At 37.8% G+C, this 21,507-nt stretch overlaps 1 protein-coding gene across 1 annotated transcript in view; it reads left to right on the forward strand.

Annotated features, from left to right (window-relative positions):
- EPHA6 (EPH receptor A6) overlaps positions 1-21,507 on the forward strand; it is a 420,557-nt gene that overhangs the window by 221,437 nt on the left and 177,613 nt on the right. The window contains exons 5-7 of the mRNA XM_042810796.1: positions 9,688-9,735; positions 10,161-10,323; positions 19,436-19,544. Of these exons, the coding sequence (XP_042666730.1) occupies positions 9,688-9,735; positions 10,161-10,323; positions 19,436-19,544 (320 nt within the window). The remainder of the gene's footprint in view (positions 1-9,687; positions 9,736-10,160; positions 10,324-19,435; positions 19,545-21,507) is intronic.

Below are 21,507 nucleotides of genomic sequence, written 5' to 3' on the forward strand. Positions count from 1 at the left end.
GGCAGAACTGAACTTGGCAAGGGACGTGAAAAACAATAAGAAAACCTTCTACAGGTACATTGGCCAGAAGAGACAGGCCAAAACGGGCGTACCTGCTTTGGTAAATTTAAAAGGAGAACTGGCTTCAACAGATGAAGAGAAAGCTGAGGTGCTGAATGAGTTCTTCACCTCGGTCTTCACTGGTGGCCAGGATTCTAGTCTTTTTCACGTCCCTGAGCCCTGCATCCCCAAACCTCTATGTGGGGACCAAGGAGGTAAATCCCTCCCCACTGTAAGGGCAGAGCAAGTCCAAGAGTGCCTCCTTAGACTGAATGAATACAAGTCTATGGGGCCAGATGGCGTGCATCCCAGGGTCCTGAAGGAGCTGGCTGAGGTGGTTGCCGAGCCGCTCTCCATCATATTTGAGAAGTTGTGGCTGTCAGGTGAGGTCCCGGATGACTGGAGGAAGGGTCACGTCACTCCCATATACAAGAAGGGGAGCAGGGAGGACCCGGGGAACTACAGGCCGGTGAGTCTCACCTCCGTGCCTGGGAAGATCATGGAACAGATCCTCCTGGACAACATGCTCGATCACATAAAGAATGACCATGTGATCCAAGACAGCCAGCACGGCTTCACCAAAGGAAGGTCATGCCTAACTAATCTTGTGGCCTTCTATGATGGAGTGACGGCATTGGTGGACGAAGGGAAGGCGACCGATGTCATTTACCTGGACCTGAGCAAGGCCTTTGACATGGTCCCCCACCACATCCTCATCTCCAAATTGGAGGGAAGTGGATTTGATGGGTGGACGACCCGATGGATAAGCAATTGGTTGAAAGGCCGCAGACAGAGGGTGGTGGTCAATGGCTCTCTGTCCAGGTGGAGGCCGGTAACAAGTGGTGTCCCCCAAGGGTCTGTCTTGGGACCGGTGCTCTTTAACATCTTTATTAATGACATTGATGAGGGAATTGAGTGCACCCTCAGCAAGTTTGCTGACGACACCAAGCTGAGTGGTGCGGTTGATACGGTGGAAGGAAGGGATGCCATTCAGAGGGACCTCGACAGGCTGGAGGGCTGGGCTCAGGTGAACCTAATGAGGTTCAACACGGCAAAGTGCAAGGTTTTGCATTTGGGCCGGAAGAACCCCAGGCACCCGTACAGGCTGGGAGGAGTGGTCCTTGAGAGCAGCTCGGCAGAGAAGGACCTGGGGGTCCTGATGGACGAGAGACTGAACATGAGCCAGCAGTGCGCTCTGGCAGCTCGAAAGGCAAATGGGATCCTGGGCTCCATCAGGAGAGGGGTGGTCAGCAGGGACAGGGAGGTGATCGTCCCTCTCTACTCGGCTCTTGTGAGGCCCCATCTGGAGTACTGTGTCCAGGTGTGGAGCCCTCAGTACAAGAAAGACAGAGAGATTTTGGAAAGGGTCCAGAGGAGGGTGACTAAGATGATCAGGGGGCTGGAGCATCTCCCCTATGAGGACAGGCTGAGGGAGTTGGGCTTGTTCAGCCTGGGGAAGAGAAGGCTGCGGGGTGACCTCATTGCAGCCTATCAATACCTGAAGGGAACCTACACCCACGAGGGGAGTAAACTCTTCAAAAGGGCTGACAACAGCAGGACTAGGGGAAATGGATCCAAGTTGAAGGAGGGAAGATTTAGGTTGGATGTTAGGGGGAAGTTCTTTACAAGGAGAGTGGTTAGGCCCTGGAACGGGCTGCCCAGGGAGGTTGTAGATGCCCCGTCCTTGGATGTGTTCAAGGCCAGGTTGGACGGGGTCCTGGGCAACCTGATCTAAATGTGTGTGTTTGGTGGCCCTGCTAGGCAGGGGGGTTGGAACTACATGATCCTTGAGGTCCCTTCCAACCCGGGTGATTCTGTGATTCTGTGATTGCTGCTGGTTATGTCTGAAGGTAATAATTCTGCTGTGTTATTCTCACAGTTAAGGCACACTGACTCAAACACCTGTTATACCTATTGCTGTGTGTCATTCATTCAGTGCATTCCCACTTGACATAGTTGGACATGTAACCACCAAGTACTTGGCAACCAGGAAGATTTAAAGGGAGATATTTCTTAATTCATATTTTTACAAGAACCACACTGTGTAGTAACCATGCTTCCAGACACTGGTAGCCGTAAAGTATGTTTGGATGGTGTTAATATTCACATTCAATAATCTTATTCTGACGTAACTTGAATAAATTGTAACCTATAGTTGTTTACAGGCAATTGAAATTCCTTCCAGAATTAAAGAGTTTTTATTTAAAAGTTAGCAGCAGATACAAATTCATACAAGATGCTTTCTGTGATTCAATTAAAAAGCTAGTACATATCGTTGGGATCCCAATTAAAAAGTAACTTAAAATCTGCATATTTTGTTAAGTTTTGACATTACCAATCGAGGAGAGGAAACAGGAGAGAGGAGAGTGGAGGAGTGCAGTGATGCGGCTGTGTCTGTGACAGCAGCAGGACGAGCCAAACAGAGGGTTTGTGTCAGGAGGCCATAGGGGAGGCAGCGCTGCAGCACTGCAGCCTAGGTAGGAATATATTCCATTGCAAAGGGAACAAGGAAGGTGTGCATTAGTCTACTGTATTAGGGATTATCTATGTTTATGGTTCATCTTAGACATGAGCCCATCTTTAAATCAGCCCTTTCACCCTTCCTGTTCTCTCATCCTTAAGGGATGAAATCTGCTTAAAAGGGAGTTGCACAGGCTTGTTGCTTCAAGAGGTTTTTAAGACTGCATGGTGTTTTTTTTTTTCCTATGGGCACCACCATACAGAAATGTACATGCTACACAAAGTAGTTAAAATTTTCATGTGAAGTCTTGCAAACCTGAAAAATACACAGAACAATCCAAATCTGTATCTAACTGCTATCTTTGGGCACTGAAGTAGTAAGAAAATTTAAATGAGTGGCAAAAGAAAAAGTCTTCAGGAAGAGCTAAAGAGGCTAAAAATTTTTATATTCTTAAGTTAGAAAGACTCCTGGAGACATTGGTGTAGAGGTTTTCACTGGTAAATATTTTTTATTAGAAAATAAATGTTGTCAGAGTAGCTTGTAAGTGATGGAAAGATGGAATTTAATATCTGAGCTTGTCTGACAATTCAAGTTATCTACTGCAGCTGCCTGTATTATATTCTGATTGTACCCTGTTCAGCTATCAACTTAAGGCATAGACCTGTTTTTATTCCTCTCAATTTAATCTCTGTGTCAGTATGATCAGCAGTGTCCTATCTGCTGCCTTCCCATCTGCTTTTCCTGCATGCACCTCCATGTCAACCACACAGCTTTGCTCTCCCCACCTCTCACCTTATTGTGCTGGTGGGAATGTAAACACTGTTGTAGACTCACTTTCCTCATCTCTCCTGATTTAATTTGCTCTTTTTCATGGTCCACTTCATGTTAACTCATTCCTACCTTTCCAGGTATATATGCCATTAAAATGAGGATTGGTTGTGTTCTAACTGTTGCATATTTTCTTTATGATTGGTTTATCTATTCTTCTCCTTTTCTTGTTGACAGCTTCACTATATGTACAGAGAAAGCGATGAGCTAACTGGCAGGCAATCAGAATATAAAATATTGAAAGGCCAAACAGGTAAAACACTCTTTAGTATTTCAGCTCTCTGGACTGCTACATCTCAGATTAGTGATAAGGGAGGTTCTGCAGGTTCCATCTCTGAAACAAATACTGCAGTCATCTGCAATTTTCTCAGTGGCCCCACCTTTTCCTGTCAGTTTTATTCTTAGAATCATAGAATCATATAATTGTAGCACTCTTAGAGTTGAAATGAACCTTTAAAGACATCTAGTCCAACTCGCCTGCAATGAACAGGAACATGCATAGCTAGATCAGGTTGTTCAAGGCTTAACCCAGCCTCACCTTAGAAGTTTCCAGGGGCATTAGCCACATCTCTAGGCAACCTGTTCCAGTGCCTCACCACCTTCACTATAAAAGACTTTTTCCTGATGTCCAAACTAAATCTACCCTCTTTAGTCTTGAAGCCATTTCCCCTGTTCTGTCACCACCGACCTTACTAAAGAGTCTGTCCCCTTCCTTCCTATAATTCCCTTTTGGATATTCGGAGGCCACCATCAGGACTTGATCCTGCAGCTGTTTCTTCATCCATTGGATCAACCTTCACCCATCAAATATATATCTTTCCAATTTGGAGATAAGATTGTTGTGAGGTACCATATCAGAGGCCTTACTGAAGTCCACGTAGCTGACATCAGTGGTTCTTCCCTTGTCCATTGATACAGTGATGCCATCACAAAAGGCCTCTAGGTTGGTCAAGCGGATTTGCCCTTGATGAAGCCATGCTTATTCCCCTGTATTATCTCCGTCTCTTCCATGTGCCTTAGCATAGCTTCCAGGAGGATCTGCTCCATGATCTCTCCCGGCACAGAGGAGAAACTGATAAGACAGTAGTTCCCGGGATCATCCTTTTACCCTTCTTTATAATTCTCCTTTTCTTATTCTTCACCTTCTGAATTCAGATTGATACTCAGAACCTTATAATCACTTTATAAAATTTACCTTAAGTTTTCTAGGCATCTGGAACCATAAGGTACAACATTTCCAACAAGGATTTTGTTAAGAAGATTGATGGTATATTTGACTGTTACTCCTATTATTGTTACTTTTCATATTTCTATTATTTTAATTTTATTCTTATTCCTACTATTGTAATTTTTCTTATCACTGTATTTCACCACTGAGGGTGGTGATACATGGGAACAGGTTGCCTAATGAGGCTATGAATGCCCCTTTCCTGGAGACATTCAAGGCCAGGCTGGATGAGGCTTTGAGCAGCCTGGTCTGGAGGGAGGTATCCATACCTATAGTAGGGGTGTTGGAACTAGGTGATCTTAAAGGTCCCTTCCAACCCAAACCATTCTGTGATTCTGTGATTCTATGATTCTGTGAGGCTTGACCTAATCCTGCTGATCGTATTGTAATCAGACAGTAATTAACGTTAAGAGCACATTCTTAAATCTTTGAGTCTCTTCTCTAATAACTTTCAAATGTTGCTGTTGACAGTCGTCTCGATGGGTACGCTATAGGTCAAAATAATCCTCTAGCTGAAAACCATGCGCAATGTTTTAAAGATAAACTTTCCAAGGTAGATTCTGAGTTTCTAAGGCATAGTTAATTTTCCTGATTTCAGTGTGATTGCTCCTTACCTACAGCAATCTAAGAGAGATGAGACTCGAGTTATGATTAAGGGCATTAAGAATTTTGAAATCATGTTATAGAAATAATTGCGAAGAAGAAACATGTTTTTCTGACATTGTTGGGATGAGCTCATTGTGAGACAAATGTGGGCAGCATAAATCAGAGGTGATTTTCATATGTTAAAATCACTAGGTCTGTATTTTTCTGAGAAAACACAAGGAGTAGTAACCAATTCCATAGTTCACTGTTACTTGACTGTAACAAATTCTCTTTGAACTGATTAATCACATATTGACTATACCTAGTAATTACCTACTGTTTCATTCTAATGTATATTGCAACTTTAAAGTTCAGTTGACCCTGGAGGAAATTAAGTGCTATCGTGGCTTTTCCAAGGGAAAACTAAAGATGGGGTAGGACATTTTGACATTTCCTTTCATGATGGCCCAGAGCTACAATTAATAAAAGTTCCTGGCTTCCTGAATTATGGCCATTCCCTTAAAATAATGATGCTTCCTCTGTAGGTCACATTGTGTATATCCTTCAAACTGATGTATCAAGGAAAGTGGAAAAATGTGAACAAATGTTCTCATAAAAGATTCTTTTTTATTATTCGAGCTTTTATTTCAACATTGATAATGTCTGGAACACAGAACTCTGAGTCTTCCTTTCTTTAATGTGGTACTTACTCAGCTTTGACATTGTGCTTTAGCGCACAGGAGAAAGACCGGTTCTCTGTGGCATAAAGATTGCATCTCTATTAGTATTTGTTCTTGTTAGATAATAGTTCTGAAAAAAGGCTAAGCAGGATTCTATGATGTAAGTAGGGAAGTTTCATGTTGAAGGACAATGTATGTAAGCCAAATCAGTTTTCTCTACTTGTAAACATTTGATAGAAAAACTTGTTGCTGTCTCCTTGGGTGTTTTCAGCACACATGGATTTGGAAGTTGTAGATACATAAAAAATACGTTCTCAGCTAGCAGAAGCCTTTAAAAACACTTTCCCCAAAGTCTGTTTAAGAGACTTCTCGGTTACTCACTGGATTTCATGAACTGAATACCTCGATTGTCGTTCATGAAATTAGTCAGGCACAAAGTAAACTGCAAGAGATTCATAATTCCTGGAGATCTGATTATATATATTAAAGGATAGAAAATTATATTTGATGATCTTTTTAAAATAAGTACTGATATTACTTTGATTCATCTGTATGTGTCTGATGCAATATAATAATCTATGTTGTCTTGACAAAACATCTAGTGGTTAATAAATTCATCCACCTTTTTTGAAAATTGGATAATACCCGGTTTACTATCAGCAGTGTCTTACAGTCATTTGGCTAGTACCAAATATATATGGGGTTCTTGTGTATTTCATTCTGTAAATCTCATTTTAGAAGAAAGCCACAGCTTCCTTTCGGTTGAAAACAGACAAATCAGTCATTGGCATAAATGACTGCTAGTCAACTGAGTACAATGAATCTCTATACACTTCTCTCAGTAGTGAACTTTGTTCTCAGTACTCCATTTTCCACACCTCATTATGAAGTGTGATTTAGTACTTACAACATCTGAACTGAGTAGTTTTTCATGAACAGTATTGTTGCTGTTATTTTATGTTGCATTCATAGCATTATTTTTTTCTATTTCAGCTTGTCCCACTGAAATAACCTCGCACAAAAATGAAAAACTTTAAAATAAACCTAAGATAGACAGAAATAATATTATCTAGACAAGTAGCATGGAATGTGTTTTTTGTCTGACACTAAATTTTGTTATGAAGTAGGAACAAACTGTCTTTGCCAACATTGTGTTATTAGATGGTATTTCAGAGTAATTTCTTTGAGAGATAAAAACATCAGAGTTTGAAAGTACAGTGTCCTTTCTTTGGAGAGTTCAAGCATCCACTCTTTGGAGAATCATCTTACATATGAATCTAGGCCAAAATGGTTGATTTCTTTGTGTAAAATGATGTGAAGTTTCCAACTATTAATCTTTTTGTCTCTAGTTTGAGTAACTTCCTCTTCGAGTACGTGTTTCTGAAACTTTTTTTTCTCACATACACCAAGCTGACAGGGTTTGCTTTCTCATATTTCACTTGCTGTAACAAATCATTTACCCTTTCCCATGTGGCAGTAATATTTATATGATAGTGTGCCTCTATACATTGTTTTTTGGGCGATATGATGAATGGCATAAGAGGCTATGGAAAGGAAGGGAAATTGAAGGGCTTGGAGATGGAAGCTCCCAGAGTATACTGCAGATGTCCCTGTCTGGTGGTGAGAGAGCAGCAAGCCTAATAGCTCTTGGAGGTGACAAAATACCATTTACCACCCCAAACGGATGGTCAGAGGCATTTGCCCCTCAAGAAGGTTGCTGTTAGGCACAGCCTGCTCACAGAGACAGAGTAGGGCAGAACTGTGCAAGTGGGCTCCATGTATTCCTCTTTGGTCTCATCTAGTAATTTGATTCTTTCTCTGTGTAAAATTTACATGGCTTGAACTGGAAGGTTTCTCATTGGGAAGTTCACGGCAGTAGGGGTACTGTTCTGCAGGGCTCTCTCCACCTTGGTCCAGCCACACACATGCTTCGGGTATTCTTGGCACTGAGTAATGTGGAATCATGCTTACAAATCAGGGGTACTAAGAACCACTTAACAAATCATGGTTTTTTCTTTCGTATACATCTTTCTACTGATCACATTTTATGATAAATCCATTGTAACAAATATCATACTCTTTAAAGCATTGTTTGGTATTGAATGCATTTTGGAGTCTCTTAAAATCAATTCTAAATCCTTCCAAATTTAAACCTAAGTTTATTTTGAGACTTAACATCTACTCTTTTTTAAGAGAAAATGTTCTTTCTACTACTGCAATTTAGAAGTGAAAGATGCAATAAATTTACCAAACATTAAAAAAAAAAAAAAAAAATAGAAAAGTAGGAAAAAAAAGAACTCGGATGTGGTGATAGGGTATTTGAACACTTCTAAGTGTGGTTTTCCTGAAACCTGTGCAAAAATCTTCTGTCTTACATTGATTTTGAGCTGGTTACTATCTTTTTTTAAACAACTTGATCTCTTGAGGTAGAAATTTACCCACTTTACTCAGTAGCCTCATTACTAAGTGAATGCACAAAGAGGAGAACTTGTGTTCTCCAAGGTTGCATAACCTTGGCCAAGTTACGTTTTGAGATATATTACAGTTCTACACTTGAAAGTTGCTGGAAATTGCACATATAACAAGGTAGTGGAATGGAAATCCTTTGTATTAGCAGATTTTCTGTCAGAATAAAATAGTTTTTTTCTGAAATTTCTCAGAAAATGAAAGCATAAAATCCTCTAACTCACTCAAATTGAATTTATAGCATTTCAATTAATTGCAGAAGTCTGATGCTGAAACCAGTTGTTAAATTTCTTTTTATGTTAATTGTAATTGCCATTCATAAGATTGCTTACACAGTGCCCTATCGTTTCAATTTAAATACACATTTTTTGAGATTTAGATTTTGTTAATAGGCTGTGGAACAAATCAACTCTTCCTTTTACTCTCGTTTCTCAAATTATTTCCACTGTTTTTATTGAGCATTAAATACAATTATTTTAAATATCAGTCCTTATTGCATACCTTCCTTCTCTTTAACAGAATCACTAAGTCGTTTTTGTGTGTTTGATTGATTTTTAATTTGATCTTCTTATCCATCTCCTTGTATGTGTACTGGAGGAATACTGATGTACTTCTTGCCCTATGCTGATGTGGCTTTGTTATGCTGTGACTCCAGTTGACTCATTGTGATTACTATTTGTTTTATACAAAAAATACACATATGTTCAGAACAGGTTAGAAGTTCAACAATCTAATTGAAAACTATGTTTTCCTTGCTATATCTCTTCTGTGAAAAAGGTTGTTTCCTTCTGAATAGGCTGGAAGCATCCTTTGAATAATACGTGCATACTCTAATAATACTGCATGTTATAATAAATTTATATGGTGCCCTATGGGTACTACAGTTGGGTTATTGAGCATGTGCCAAGGACAGTTCTGTTCATGTTATCAGTTTGTGGATGACTCCTACTGTAATACAGTAAAGCTAGCCTTAAGGCACCATAGAAAATATTACAGCTTACAGATTTATCGAGTGACTGTAACTAATGACAGGCAATAGACTCTCTTTTAAGACATTTCCTCATTTAAATGAGTCACCAAAAATGTGTCTAGCACTTCCTTTTTGTGCAGCAATCGATGTGGTTGATCTCCGCATTACAGCAGCTTGTCTGCAGTGGCAATTCCCTGACCCTGTGAGATTCAGGAATTCTCAGCAGATACCCAAAATCAACTGGTAGGAAATTAGCTGGAGAATTTCAAAGTGACTCTCCTAACGGAATGTAAAAGCGAATTTCATGTACAGCTACATTACTGCTACCTGGAAAGAGAAATAAAGGTCAACATCAGTGATTCAGCTGAGCCATGCTAAAAGTTTACAGACTTTAAAGAAAAGGTTAATTTTTATTTTCTTTTACCCACAGGTCTACCCACGGATAGCGCCGGCATTTTGGCACTACCTGCGGGTAGAAGTGAGTAGCGGGTATTTGAATACTCCCACATCTTTACTTTATAGCTTACTAGTGCTTACTGACCTCCTAGCTTGTCTATTGTGCAAAAATAGTTAGCTGCCATTCTAGCTGTCATTTTCTGTGAATATAGTCTTGTACTAATTCCATATTATTTTGACTACAGTGTAATTACTAACCTAAGTCACAGAGATGTGATGTGTCTATATGCAAGACTAAGGGCAGAAAAAATGATATCTAAGTCAAGGCCATATCATACATTGTGACTATAGCACAAAATCAAAGTACTGAAATCCATACCTGCACCTTCTTTTATAAACACATTTTACATTCATGAGAAGAATTTGGAGCTTCAGTTTTGCTGTATCATTTTTGTTAAGTTTGTACAACTCAACTTGATATCATTTCTCCCCTCTTTTGTCCCTCAGGAGCATGAGCAGCTCAGCTATTCCTCCACAAGGTCCAAGGCTCCGAGTGTTATCATCACAGGTCTCAAGCCAGCCACCAAGTATATATTTCATATCAGAGTCAGGACGGCAGCAGGATACAGCGGCTATAGCCAGAAGTTTGAATTTGAAACTGGAGATGAAAGTAAGTTTTATTGAAAGGAAAAAAATCAAATACAATAGAAGTAGCATTTAATTCTAGAACAGTCAGACATTGAGAGTTTAAATGGCTGAATCCATTCCATATATTTATCACAGAGTGACCACTGCTGTATTACAAGAAGTAAGCCTTAGTCTCACACTTCTAGATTTATTTATTTTTCTCAAGTAACAAATAGAAATTTCAGTCCACTACTGCAGGTGAAGGAATGTTTATTTCTGCAAGATCCCCTGGTTTGCCATAGATCCATTCTTCGTTTAAAGAATGCCTTCCCTTTAACCTCTGCAATTATCATGTGTGAGGTTTCCATTTCACCTAAGTCCAGCAGCTTCATGCAGGTTCTTAGAACACACTGATGGACTCGTTTCTCTATAGTTTTTAATGCTCTTAGAATATAATAAAAAAGACATTTTTAATATGTATTTCAACCTATAACTTCACTAAATTTGCCAGTGAGAAGCGAAAATCCTACGTTCTTGAAGAATATGAAAAAAGGCTCTTACTTTGAACAATTTTGTATGTTACATACTGCTTGCACCTTCAAAGGAACCATGAACAAGATATTTACAAGCATTTGAGATAAAATGAGTGTAGTAGATGCAGCTCTAAAACACTCATTAATGAAATTGCTTTAATTAACCAATTATGTACACTGTGTTTTTCGTTAGAGTTTTGGAATTCAAGTTACTTAGGCTGAAGTACAGACTCAGTACTAGTACATGTATTTTCAAGAGCACCCATGAGTTTGTGTTTTATTTTTATTGCTTTTTAACTTCTATTTCAAAAATGTTTTAGGGACAGATTTCCAAGTAGTTAATGCCTAATTGGACTTCTAAATTTTTTCTAAGTTGTTAAGCCAGTTGGATTGATAAGGAAAGCACTTGGGTGCTTTCAAGAATTCTAGTAGTACCTGTTTGCATCATACGATGCAAAAAATGCTAGCCTTTAGGCACAATGAGTTATAACTGTTACGAGAAGTAAATGCTATTTAAACCTCCATGAGCCTATGTTATATATGGACAAATTGGACTTACTCTAAAGTCTAAATCTAAATTCTCTAAAGTCCTAATCTAAATTAGGAAGACTATTGCCTGATTTCTGTCATAAGCACTATTGATAAAAATGTCTCAAGGTTGTGAAAGTCCGTGCATGCTTACCAATCTCCTCATCTTCTTATCATTTTCCTTAATGCAACTGCCTTGTCAGGCTGCAATGTGAGCTAGAGTAGTGTGCTAATCCTAATTATTTATTTATGTATTTTTAATAAGAACAAGTAACTAAAAGTTGAGTTAGTTGAGTTGATAAAGTACTATAAACTCGCATCCAGGTAAGCCAGTGTTATCATTGTAGTTGTTACTGTATTCTTTATTCACCCTTCCAAGTAACAAATGTCTGAAGAAGTTCAAATCCCTATAGACTTTCCATAATGCCAAAAGTCAAGGGACTGCATGTATTGGAGCACCTTTAGCTCTAAAATCCTGAGAGAAAAGATAAAAAGTACTAAAGATGATGCTCTGAAAAGCCTAAAAGATAACTTAGAAGCTTGAGTTTTTCTCCAAGTTTACTGGATGCAGAGAAGGACTGATTGGACCACATGGTTCAGTCCTCCATTTTGAGACAGAAGAATGGGTCATAGATTAAAGTAGTTTACACAATGCTATTATGAGTTTCTCTCAGAAAAAGTATCATTTTCTCTCTCTGGGAAATACTGTTGCCCCACCAATATTAATATGAGCTATTGTGTAAAAAAAAGAAACGATTAATACTTCACGTCATGTTTTTTTTTCAAATTTTGATCTCATTTTGAAGAAACATTGGATTTTTGCAATATAAGATGATTTAGTAAATGATGCACTGATTTTAGATGTCTGTCTTCCTGTTGTGTGGGAGCACAAGTTTTCTATAGAAAAAGGTCTGTATTGTAAAAAATATATTTCGGATTTCAACACTTAAACGTTAAGTGCCTTTATGACTTCTAAGTATTCACTGTGAATCTTAATAGTAAAACATGTACATTATATATTTACTGTTTACCAACACTTATTGCTTAGGCTTATTCCTAACTAAAAGTATTTAATTTGTTACAAAATGATATCGTTGAGTGATTGAAAGGAAATATGAACAGAGGAAATGTAGGCTTTGCTTATGATCAACGGAGATGGGGGTAGAGGGAAATTTTGTAGCTGTTTGAAATGGTGCTAGATGAATACCTCTGTTTAATTGAAAGGGTTGTTCAAAGGCCTGTTAGAACTGTAAGTATTACTTCAAATTTAAAAGGAAAAAAATGGGAAGTGTACATGCTGGTAAATATTACTTATTTCAAATGGAAGCAGTTCTCAATGACCAGTCAAATTGTACCTTTATACGTTCCGAATATCTTGCTTCCTCAAAGCAGTGTTTTGGAAGTAGGCCTATTCTAAGCTTTAATGCACTATCAGATTGTTATGGATATTCGTTTGAACTCCTTTTGTAACATTAACAGAACCTCTGTAACTGAAGCTTTTCCAGTCAGCTAATGAAAGCAGACTGAAATGTAACATCTCCCATAAACAGTCTGGACTTACAGTCTTTCAGCGATGGGCAGCTCAGAATATTTAGAGACAGATAGTTCTATCATTTAGTCTTTATACTTTAAAATTTGTCGTGTGCTTATGACCTGATTTTGTTTTTTTAACTTGGATTTCATAATTCTCTTCTGACTTTAAAAGTCATTTTATCCAAACACAGAATCATTGTAGAATTTTGCCATCTTTTCTGAGCTATAGCATCAGAATTGAACCTGATATTGAACTGAGAGGGAGAAGGAAACCTGTTTGTGATACAATAAGCAATCATAACACTACTTACCTCCTATTAATTCAGTTTTATTTATAGATCCAAGCACTTGCTGTTCAAATAGAGGATTGCATTACGCAACTGATTGACAAAACAACAATTCTGTGGATACTCTTGTATTCCAAGATACTGACCTACTTCTAGATGTAGTGATTGAGAAGAGTTGTGCTTAGACTTATTTTGAATGGTCAGTTGAGTGCAAATAAATGATAAGTCAAATTTGCTGGCATGCACCAATCTTACAAAGCAATCCAAATCAAGCTATGTAATAATCTCTTATCATTTACTTCTCTGAGAATGTGCATTTTAGCTGAAGTTTTTCTAGCTTTTTAATATATATTGTTCTTTATTATTCTGAAAAACTCTAAATAATATTAGACCAGGATAGACTGTTACAGCTTCCTCAAACAGTTACCTTTCTGTAAAAGATTGAACAATTTTCTGCTGGTAGGCAGTGCAGTGTTTCCATGCTGTGACTGTCTTTTGCAGGGTTTGTTCTGAATCCAAGGGTGGTTTCCATACCAGACTTCCCATCATCAGGAAAGAAATTTGTATCTGACAGAAAACTTGGCTCATCGTAGAAGGGGCTTAGGGGGCAGACTTCATGGGTGCAGTGTAGGCTACTGCTTCAGCTGAGCAGAGTGTGGCAAAAGTAACCACATTGTGATTTAAAAAAAAATCAATACAGACTCTTAGATGGCTCAACTACATCAGATTAATAATCTTAAAAACAAAACAAGAAATGGAAATTATAATAGAGTAACTCAATATGAGGACTGTAAGACATTAATTGGTCTGAAAAACTCTGTTCTTGTGGAAAAAGTAACTTTAATTTCTTTAATATAGGCGCAGATGGTGATTTTCTTGTACTACCAGATCTGTTAATCCTCATGTTCTTCCTTCTATTCCCGCATCCACAACATTCATCTGTAATTTTTCAGCCTCAAATCAGGCTATTTTGGATTTGTAGTCAGATGTGAGTCAGACTTTGAGATCCATTTTTCCAGAACTCCAGAGGAGAGTCTTCAATCATTGATTCTGACAGGAGTCTCTCCAGTATTGTTTCAAGTGCTTGCCTTGATTCATGACATGTTAGAGAATCTGTCTCTAGGATTTTTAGAAACACATCAAGATGCCAGTGCAAAGTTGAGGGGTTTTTTTTGGGTTTTTTTGTGGTTTTTTTTTTTGTCAGAACACTAACTGTTTTCACAATAGTAATTCCAATTCCTGAATGAAACCAACAAACAAATAGACTGCACTTACCTCCTATTTAAAAACTGCCTTGCTGTATCCATCCCCATGTCTGCTTAGTCCTGCTCTTCATTCAGTAGTAGTCAGTACTGGATACCTCAGGGTGTCTCATTTTAATCTTGAAATGTTTCCTTACTGTGTTTCATATTTTCAGCCATTTGGTCTTCTAATATGAGCTTACCCTGTCTGGTTCCCAGAAGGTCCAGAGTCTTTACTTTTTGTCTTAATTTCCTAAACAAGAGCAATTCCTTGCTCAGATCTTAATTTTTTATCACAGGCTTTCCATTCACCTACTGGTCAGGAAGTTAATGTTGTTGGCAACACTTTGAAAAGAAGCTTTTCAAGTCAATTTATGCAAAGAATTAATGCACACTTACACTAGTAATAGTATTTCATTTCACTTTTAAAAGCCCTTTTAAGCTTTCCATTCCATTGCCTGCTCCTTTTCCCACATACCCTCTGAGACTGGAGACCATCAGCTCACAGGAACTGCAGCGCTTCTGGAAAGGTGAAGGTAACCCTTATTAGACCCTTTATTTTTCTTTCCTATTGTTCTCTAGCTCTGTTGCTTACAGTGCCTTGTAAATCCATCTGACAGTCCGTACTGTCTGTTAGAGCTCCAGTTCTCACCATCCATACTTATCTATCTCACAGCTACTCACTATTATCTGTCTAGCTGTCTTTCTGTTACTACTTTGTCTTTCACACTGCTGGAATGTCTGCTGCCTGATAGATGTCAAACTGAAATAACTCAAGCATGTAGCTGAGAGACAGAGGAGAGCTATCATTAAGGCTTCTAGACCTTTTATACTGAATACACAACCTTCTAAAAGATTTTGGAGACATTTGCTCAAAGAAAAGTGGAAAACAGAACTGGAAGATTCTCTTTTTCTTTTATTGTCTTGTGCTGTGAATAAAATTTATGCGCCATTTCTCACAGTCTTCCAAGTGAGGAAGTGAAGAGGCATCAGATATTTCTCTTCATTCCAGAGAGAAGGGGAAGTGCAGGTCCTCCTCTACGCATTTGGGTGAAGAACCCAGTGAGAAGTTGTAACTGGGACAGAGCTTGAATATAAAGAATAAGTGGCAGGATCAGAACTGATCTCAAAATGAATTTTCTTATTTAGCAAGGAAACTGTACACATTATTGAGCAAGGAATCTGGAATAATGCAATTAGGAACTCTTAAGTGTCATTTTAAGCAAATAACGTACTTCTGAGTAAATCATGAAGAGTAATGTGAGTGAACAGTTTGCATAGATAATATAATTTGGGATAGAATTATGTATGACATGTATGGTAGTTTTACAATCAGTGCACCACTTTGTGTCAGTGGTACCTACGCTATGCTGAAAAGTTCTGACACCCAAACCTTACACTGTACTATCTAGTGATCTGCTGGGTAACTCATAAATCCATCCTTATCTTTGCCTCATGCCACTCGTTTTTAAAAATATGCTTTTGTCAAAATGAACGTGTTGAGCAGATGGGCAGAAGGAATGAAACAAAATGCCATACATAACAGCCACTCACACAGGTTCTAAGCTCCCTCATGAGACATCTCTGGAGCAAAAGCCTGGGAGACAAATCCTTTTGCATCTTGGAACACCAGCAAGGGAACCATAGCAAACACTAACCTTTTTCTTTCCAGTGCTGCTGCAAACAGCTGAAGGTGTACAGAACCAACCTCCCCATTTACACTGCCGCGGGAATGTCACTGCAGACAGGTGTAATGTCATAAATGCAAACAGGAACAGGAGAATAAGGAAAGAGGCAGTCAGTTGGCAGTCATTTTCCCATTGGATCTGCTGGTGGTTTACACATTCCTGTTCCTCGAGAGCTTTCTCAGCTCCTTGCCTGTTATGACAACTGTCAAGTGGAGTGTGTCCCCATAGACCATACAGCCATGTTCATCCCTGTGATCACGGAACTATCAATCCCTGTGCACAGTCAGTGGGTGCTGATTAAGATAATGCACTACAAAGTGTAAAGAAAACAGAAAACTGATTTTAGTTACACAAACTTTGGCCCTGATATCTAATGAATAATATTCTGGGAAAATGACTGTGTGATCCCATGATTAAATGCAGCACTATAACATGTACACACCAAAAGATAAAATAAGTTGCAGAAACTTGCTTGAATTTGCATTCATCGTTGTTTTTTTAACTTAGTTTTTCTGTCTTACATAAACAAGAATACTCTTGAGGAGAAATATGGGGACATATATAAATATGCACAGATGATGGAGAGGAAAAATGACATAAAAAAGCAGGAAATGACAAAAAATGAGTAAAGAATGGACACAACCAAAACAATACCTGTTAAAGCCTTTATTATTTACAACTTTTCCTTAATTAGGACATTTCCTTAATTAGGAGAGAAACTGAAAAATGAGAAAGAACAGAAAGATCAAGGGACATGCAGAATTTCATTTTGGACAGCAAAAATTGTTCAAAAATTGTCATTATTGAGTTTCCAACATTAACATATTCTCCTTGCCTGGAGAGCGTTTTGTAGAACCTGCGTGCAAGGATGCTGTATGCACACACATGTGCCTTTGTAGTTATCTGTGTGTTGTTCACTGCACTGTGCCTTCATTGATTTCTGGAAGGATCACTTCAAGCAAAAATAAGTATTACTATCATTTTGCTCTACCTGTTTCTCTGACAGTTTTTAACAAATCTGCATTTTCCAATCATATTTGTCTGTCATTTCACATTTTTATCTGACAAGTAAATTAAGGTCATCAAGAAGTTTCAGGCTTGAAAGGCCCTCTGTAATCAAGTGGACTGTGGCATCTGTGCCAATACAGTGAAATACATATGCTAGAAACAGAACAAACATTTTTAAGAGTATACAGTCTCAACTGAAAGGTATATCAGTTAGACACAAAAAGAACTAAGTTGGTGGGGAACTTCCGCCCATTCATTTCCTGATAGGAAATGTGTATATTATTAAACTGATAGCTTGTAGTCAGCTTTAAGTAAAACTCCAAGCAGCTTCATCCAGCGGGAACAATTCAGAACAACAGCATTTTTCATTTTAGTATACAGCACAGGGCCTTTTTAGACAATAGGATCAGTTCCTACATTTCCACACAGAACTTGAATTATCTTGAAGCAAGGCCTTGAGTTTTTTTTTTTATTTTAATGGAATGCTGTTGAAGAAAATCTCAGCTAGGGATGCTGAAAGCATCCCTTGCTAAAGTCACTATTTTTGCACTCCTTTTCCTACAAATAAATAAGTAAATAAATAAATAGCTTGTAGTTTGTTCTCTCACTTCCATTACAGAAATGGAAACTGGGAAAGATATAGTCATTGAAAACCTCCCTTACCCGTTACAAGTTCAGACTGACCCTGTCCATCTTTACAACATTTAGCATAACCCTTGCAAGTCTGAAATCATATTCAGTGTTTGAGTTGACAGATATTTGCGTTTTTATTTCTGTGGCACCGTACTATATGCTGAATTTTTTCAACTAAACCTGACACTGTGGAGCATAAGATAATGCAGAGCCATTCCTGCGGTACCACTAGATTCTGTTTTGGAGATTAGCTATTTAGTGAGTATTTGATAAAGGCTTTTGATACATAATTTATTGGAAGATGCGTGCATTTAACTTGTCTAAGGAGAGTTTATGACCACAGATACTGAATGCCTTATAGTTTACTGCCTCTGCATATCTCCATTAAATTATATGGGCAGAAATCTAATGTCAGAAATTTAACAAGTTGGTTTTGCTGAAAATTGGACATAAGTTACTACTACCTTTATTTGTTTCACTTTTATTACAAAGCCAGTTTACAATGCTAACTTCTAAACCTCTCACAAATATTTAGAAGACAAATGTTTTTTCTTGAATACAGCTTTCTATGAGGCTTTAGGCAGTGATGTGTGCATTGTATTGGGCTTCATCAACTGGAAAGTGAGAAACAGCCTGCTGAGCTTTCTTTTTACAGCAGCTAGAAGCTGTAATCATCTGGTGCCCAAAGAAAACTGAAAGAAGATTTTGTTGGGAAGTTTACAAAATCAAAGTTGCTTTCTTAATAAATCTAAAATTTATTTTCTTTTCTACACTTACTTACTGTTGTTCTCAGAGGTAACTGTGATTCTGTGATCCTGTGAAATGTGTATTCTTCTTCTAGAACAATATTGTGTTTCTTATAGAAAAAAAGAAAGTAAAAATTAGGTAAATGTCATATGATGAAAAAATAGAAGTGTAACTGTGTTTACTTTAAGAATAAAAAAGTCACAAAGTGAGAGATATGGTTCTCGTATTGAGTAGTACTTGCACAATGAGGATCATCCTGACTATGAGCAGGTACTTCGTCAAAATAAATATTTAATATTATAATGAAAACATAATAGCTCAAGCCTCTACAGACTATTTCAAATGATCTTTTTTACCTGCTAAATGACCTACAAAAAATAACAGAGAAAAACATGAAGCATAAAAGAATCATTTTTTTCTGTTGCAGTGATGCCAGTCCTCAAAGCATATTAAAGATAGAAGTATAAATCTGTAACAATAAATCTAAATACTAAAAACATAGAAGGGTGTGTCAGGCTACATGTTACATGTGCTTTTTCTGGTTAGGATTCTACTGAATTCCTACATGTGTAATACTGCTGCTGACTTTGTTTTGGATAGTTAGATGCACAGATATTTTTTAATAACAAGCAAGGTTAAGCTAAAACGGCAATACATTTGTTCTAGTTTTATGTCCAAAATCCAGTCATTCTCAGATCTTAGTAAATTGCAAGTGCCTGATGGTGCTGGCTCCTCATTTTAGAAACCTTCAGAAGTATTCCACACTTCTTCATAGCTGGTACACAGCTGAAGGTTTTTCACTTCACAGATGATACATTCTCACATCATGTCTGGTCTAAGCACCAAGAGAACTACTACAGAGTAATTGCAACTTGTGGCTAGTTAAATGTTGTCACTCATTTTGCATGAATCCCAGGTGCTGGAACTTCAACCTCTTTCTTTGTGCCTCTCTTTCAGCTTCTGATATGGCTGCAGAGCAGGGACAGATTCTCGTGATTGCCACTGCTGCTGTTGGTGGATTCACTCTCCTGGTCATCCTCACTTTGTTCTTCCTGATCACTGGGAGGTAATTAAATCTACACTGTTCTCATTTGCTCAGGGTCTGTGTTATCCAAGCCTAAGAATTTATAAAGAATAGCTAAGCAATTTAGCCACATTTTCAGAGTTTCTTTTTTTTAAATAAGTTTCTGACTGTCTTTCCTGCTGATATGGGCAGGAGGAGAACAAAATTTAAAATACAATGCAACTAACATCAGATCTCTGACATTAGAAGACAAAGAAAAGAACACAAAACACAATATTTATTATAAAATCCCTTAACTGTAAATTGCAAAGCTTTGGAGAATGTAACTTTAGGATTTCTGATGTCTTGGGGCTGGCAGTATAGTTTGGTAAAGACACTGTGTGGACAGTTTTTGTGTTTTTTTGCTATATTAAGTTTATAGGCAAAAATATCTTACATAGCTGTGTATGATATGTACACTTGTGCATTTATCAAGAGAGAACATAAATCGAGGAAAACCTTACTCTAGAATATTGGGATGATTTAGCTTCCTGTTTTGTTGATTAACATTTTATTGGAGATACTCTTGTAAATCTACGTTACAACAGCGCTGTAGCAAGTGAATTCACTGATTATTTTTTATAATGTTGGTGATTTTTATTCTTGCAAGTCCATTTTATTCCTTTTAGCACAGTGCTAATTGTCTACCTTTCCTCAATTGGTATGTTGGTCAGAATCAAATAAAGACATTGTGCTAATGGTTTAGAAACTGTTTTGATTTGAGTGGCTTGATGCTGTGCTCAACTGCACGCTGAAAGTTCAAGGGAATGCACAAATTCTTAACAGACTTGCTAAAAATGCAGGTAGTGGTCAGAATCCCAGACCTTGCTGGAGCTCAAGATCACACGTGACACAGAGCATCTGGTTTTTTTGTGTGTGTGACTTTAGGATTTTGTTTCTTTCTACCCGGAAATAATCAGAATTTAAAAGGATAGAGACGGTATGTCCACACTTGCTCTGTAAGACATTAGTGGCACCGCAGTTCTGCTTTGGGTCAAAAAAGCCTTAAAAATTCCTAATATTCTGTAGAGGTATGGGGCTAAGCAGAAGGAGTCGGGCTCATATCTCTTACAGTAAGTTCTGTAGGAGGAACTGTGTAGTCTTTGGGCCATTCATACTCTTTTTGCCTCTCCTTTCTTCATATGCATAAAACTGGTGGAAGAGCCTCCATGTGAGGAGGGTTCTCCATGGAGTTTGCTTTGGGACAGATAAATCTGGGGTTTGGAAGGGGTTTTGCACAATTCTTGGGCCTGTTTAGAGTCTGTCCTTTGGATGAAAGATGTTAAAGTTACTTCTATGAAGGTGCTAATGGTCATTACAGATTGGGTTGATATTAACAGGCAGTGCTGTGCATTCAGATTTGTAAATATTTTTCTGTTGTTTGTATACCATTACCTCTGATTAGGAAAGAAAATGATGTACCAGTGCAGGCATTATGTGAATAATAATAAATCTGGTTAAGTCTAACATTTTATTTAACTGAAGCAACTCACATTGGAACACACTGTAATCTCAATCTTAGAAGCTTATAAAATATTCGTACAATTACTAGAAACATTGACAAACATTACTCTCTTTCAGACAGAAGAGTTATTAAAAAACAGACTTTCAGAAAAAATGATTCTCTGGAATCCTTGAGTGCAATTCCTAAAAGCCCAAGCCAAACTTTTCCCTGATAAAACACTCAGTAAACTCAGGAATGAAAAAAAAAAAAAGGAAATGAGTTTCTTTCTAGGTTTATTCTTCCTGTTTGCTAATGTTAAAGATATCAGAGATTCTCTTAGCTTTCTAACATTTCACTCAATTGAACCATTTCAATTATGTAAGATGTGAATTCATTTTTAAGTACTTCTTAATTAAATGATAAGAATGTACTGCATAGAAGACAGAGCAAGAAAATTTTGAATAAATACTATTTGCTGTAGTACTGGAGACAAATTTCAGCATGAAGAATGGGATTGGTATA

This window comes from Centrocercus urophasianus, unplaced genomic scaffold (assembly GCF_019232065.1).
Source record: "Centrocercus urophasianus isolate 14NV4802_14NV808 unplaced genomic scaffold, USGS_Curo_1.0 seq_12, whole genome shotgun sequence".
Classification (NCBI taxonomy): Eukaryota; Metazoa; Chordata; class Aves; order Galliformes; family Phasianidae; genus Centrocercus; species Centrocercus urophasianus.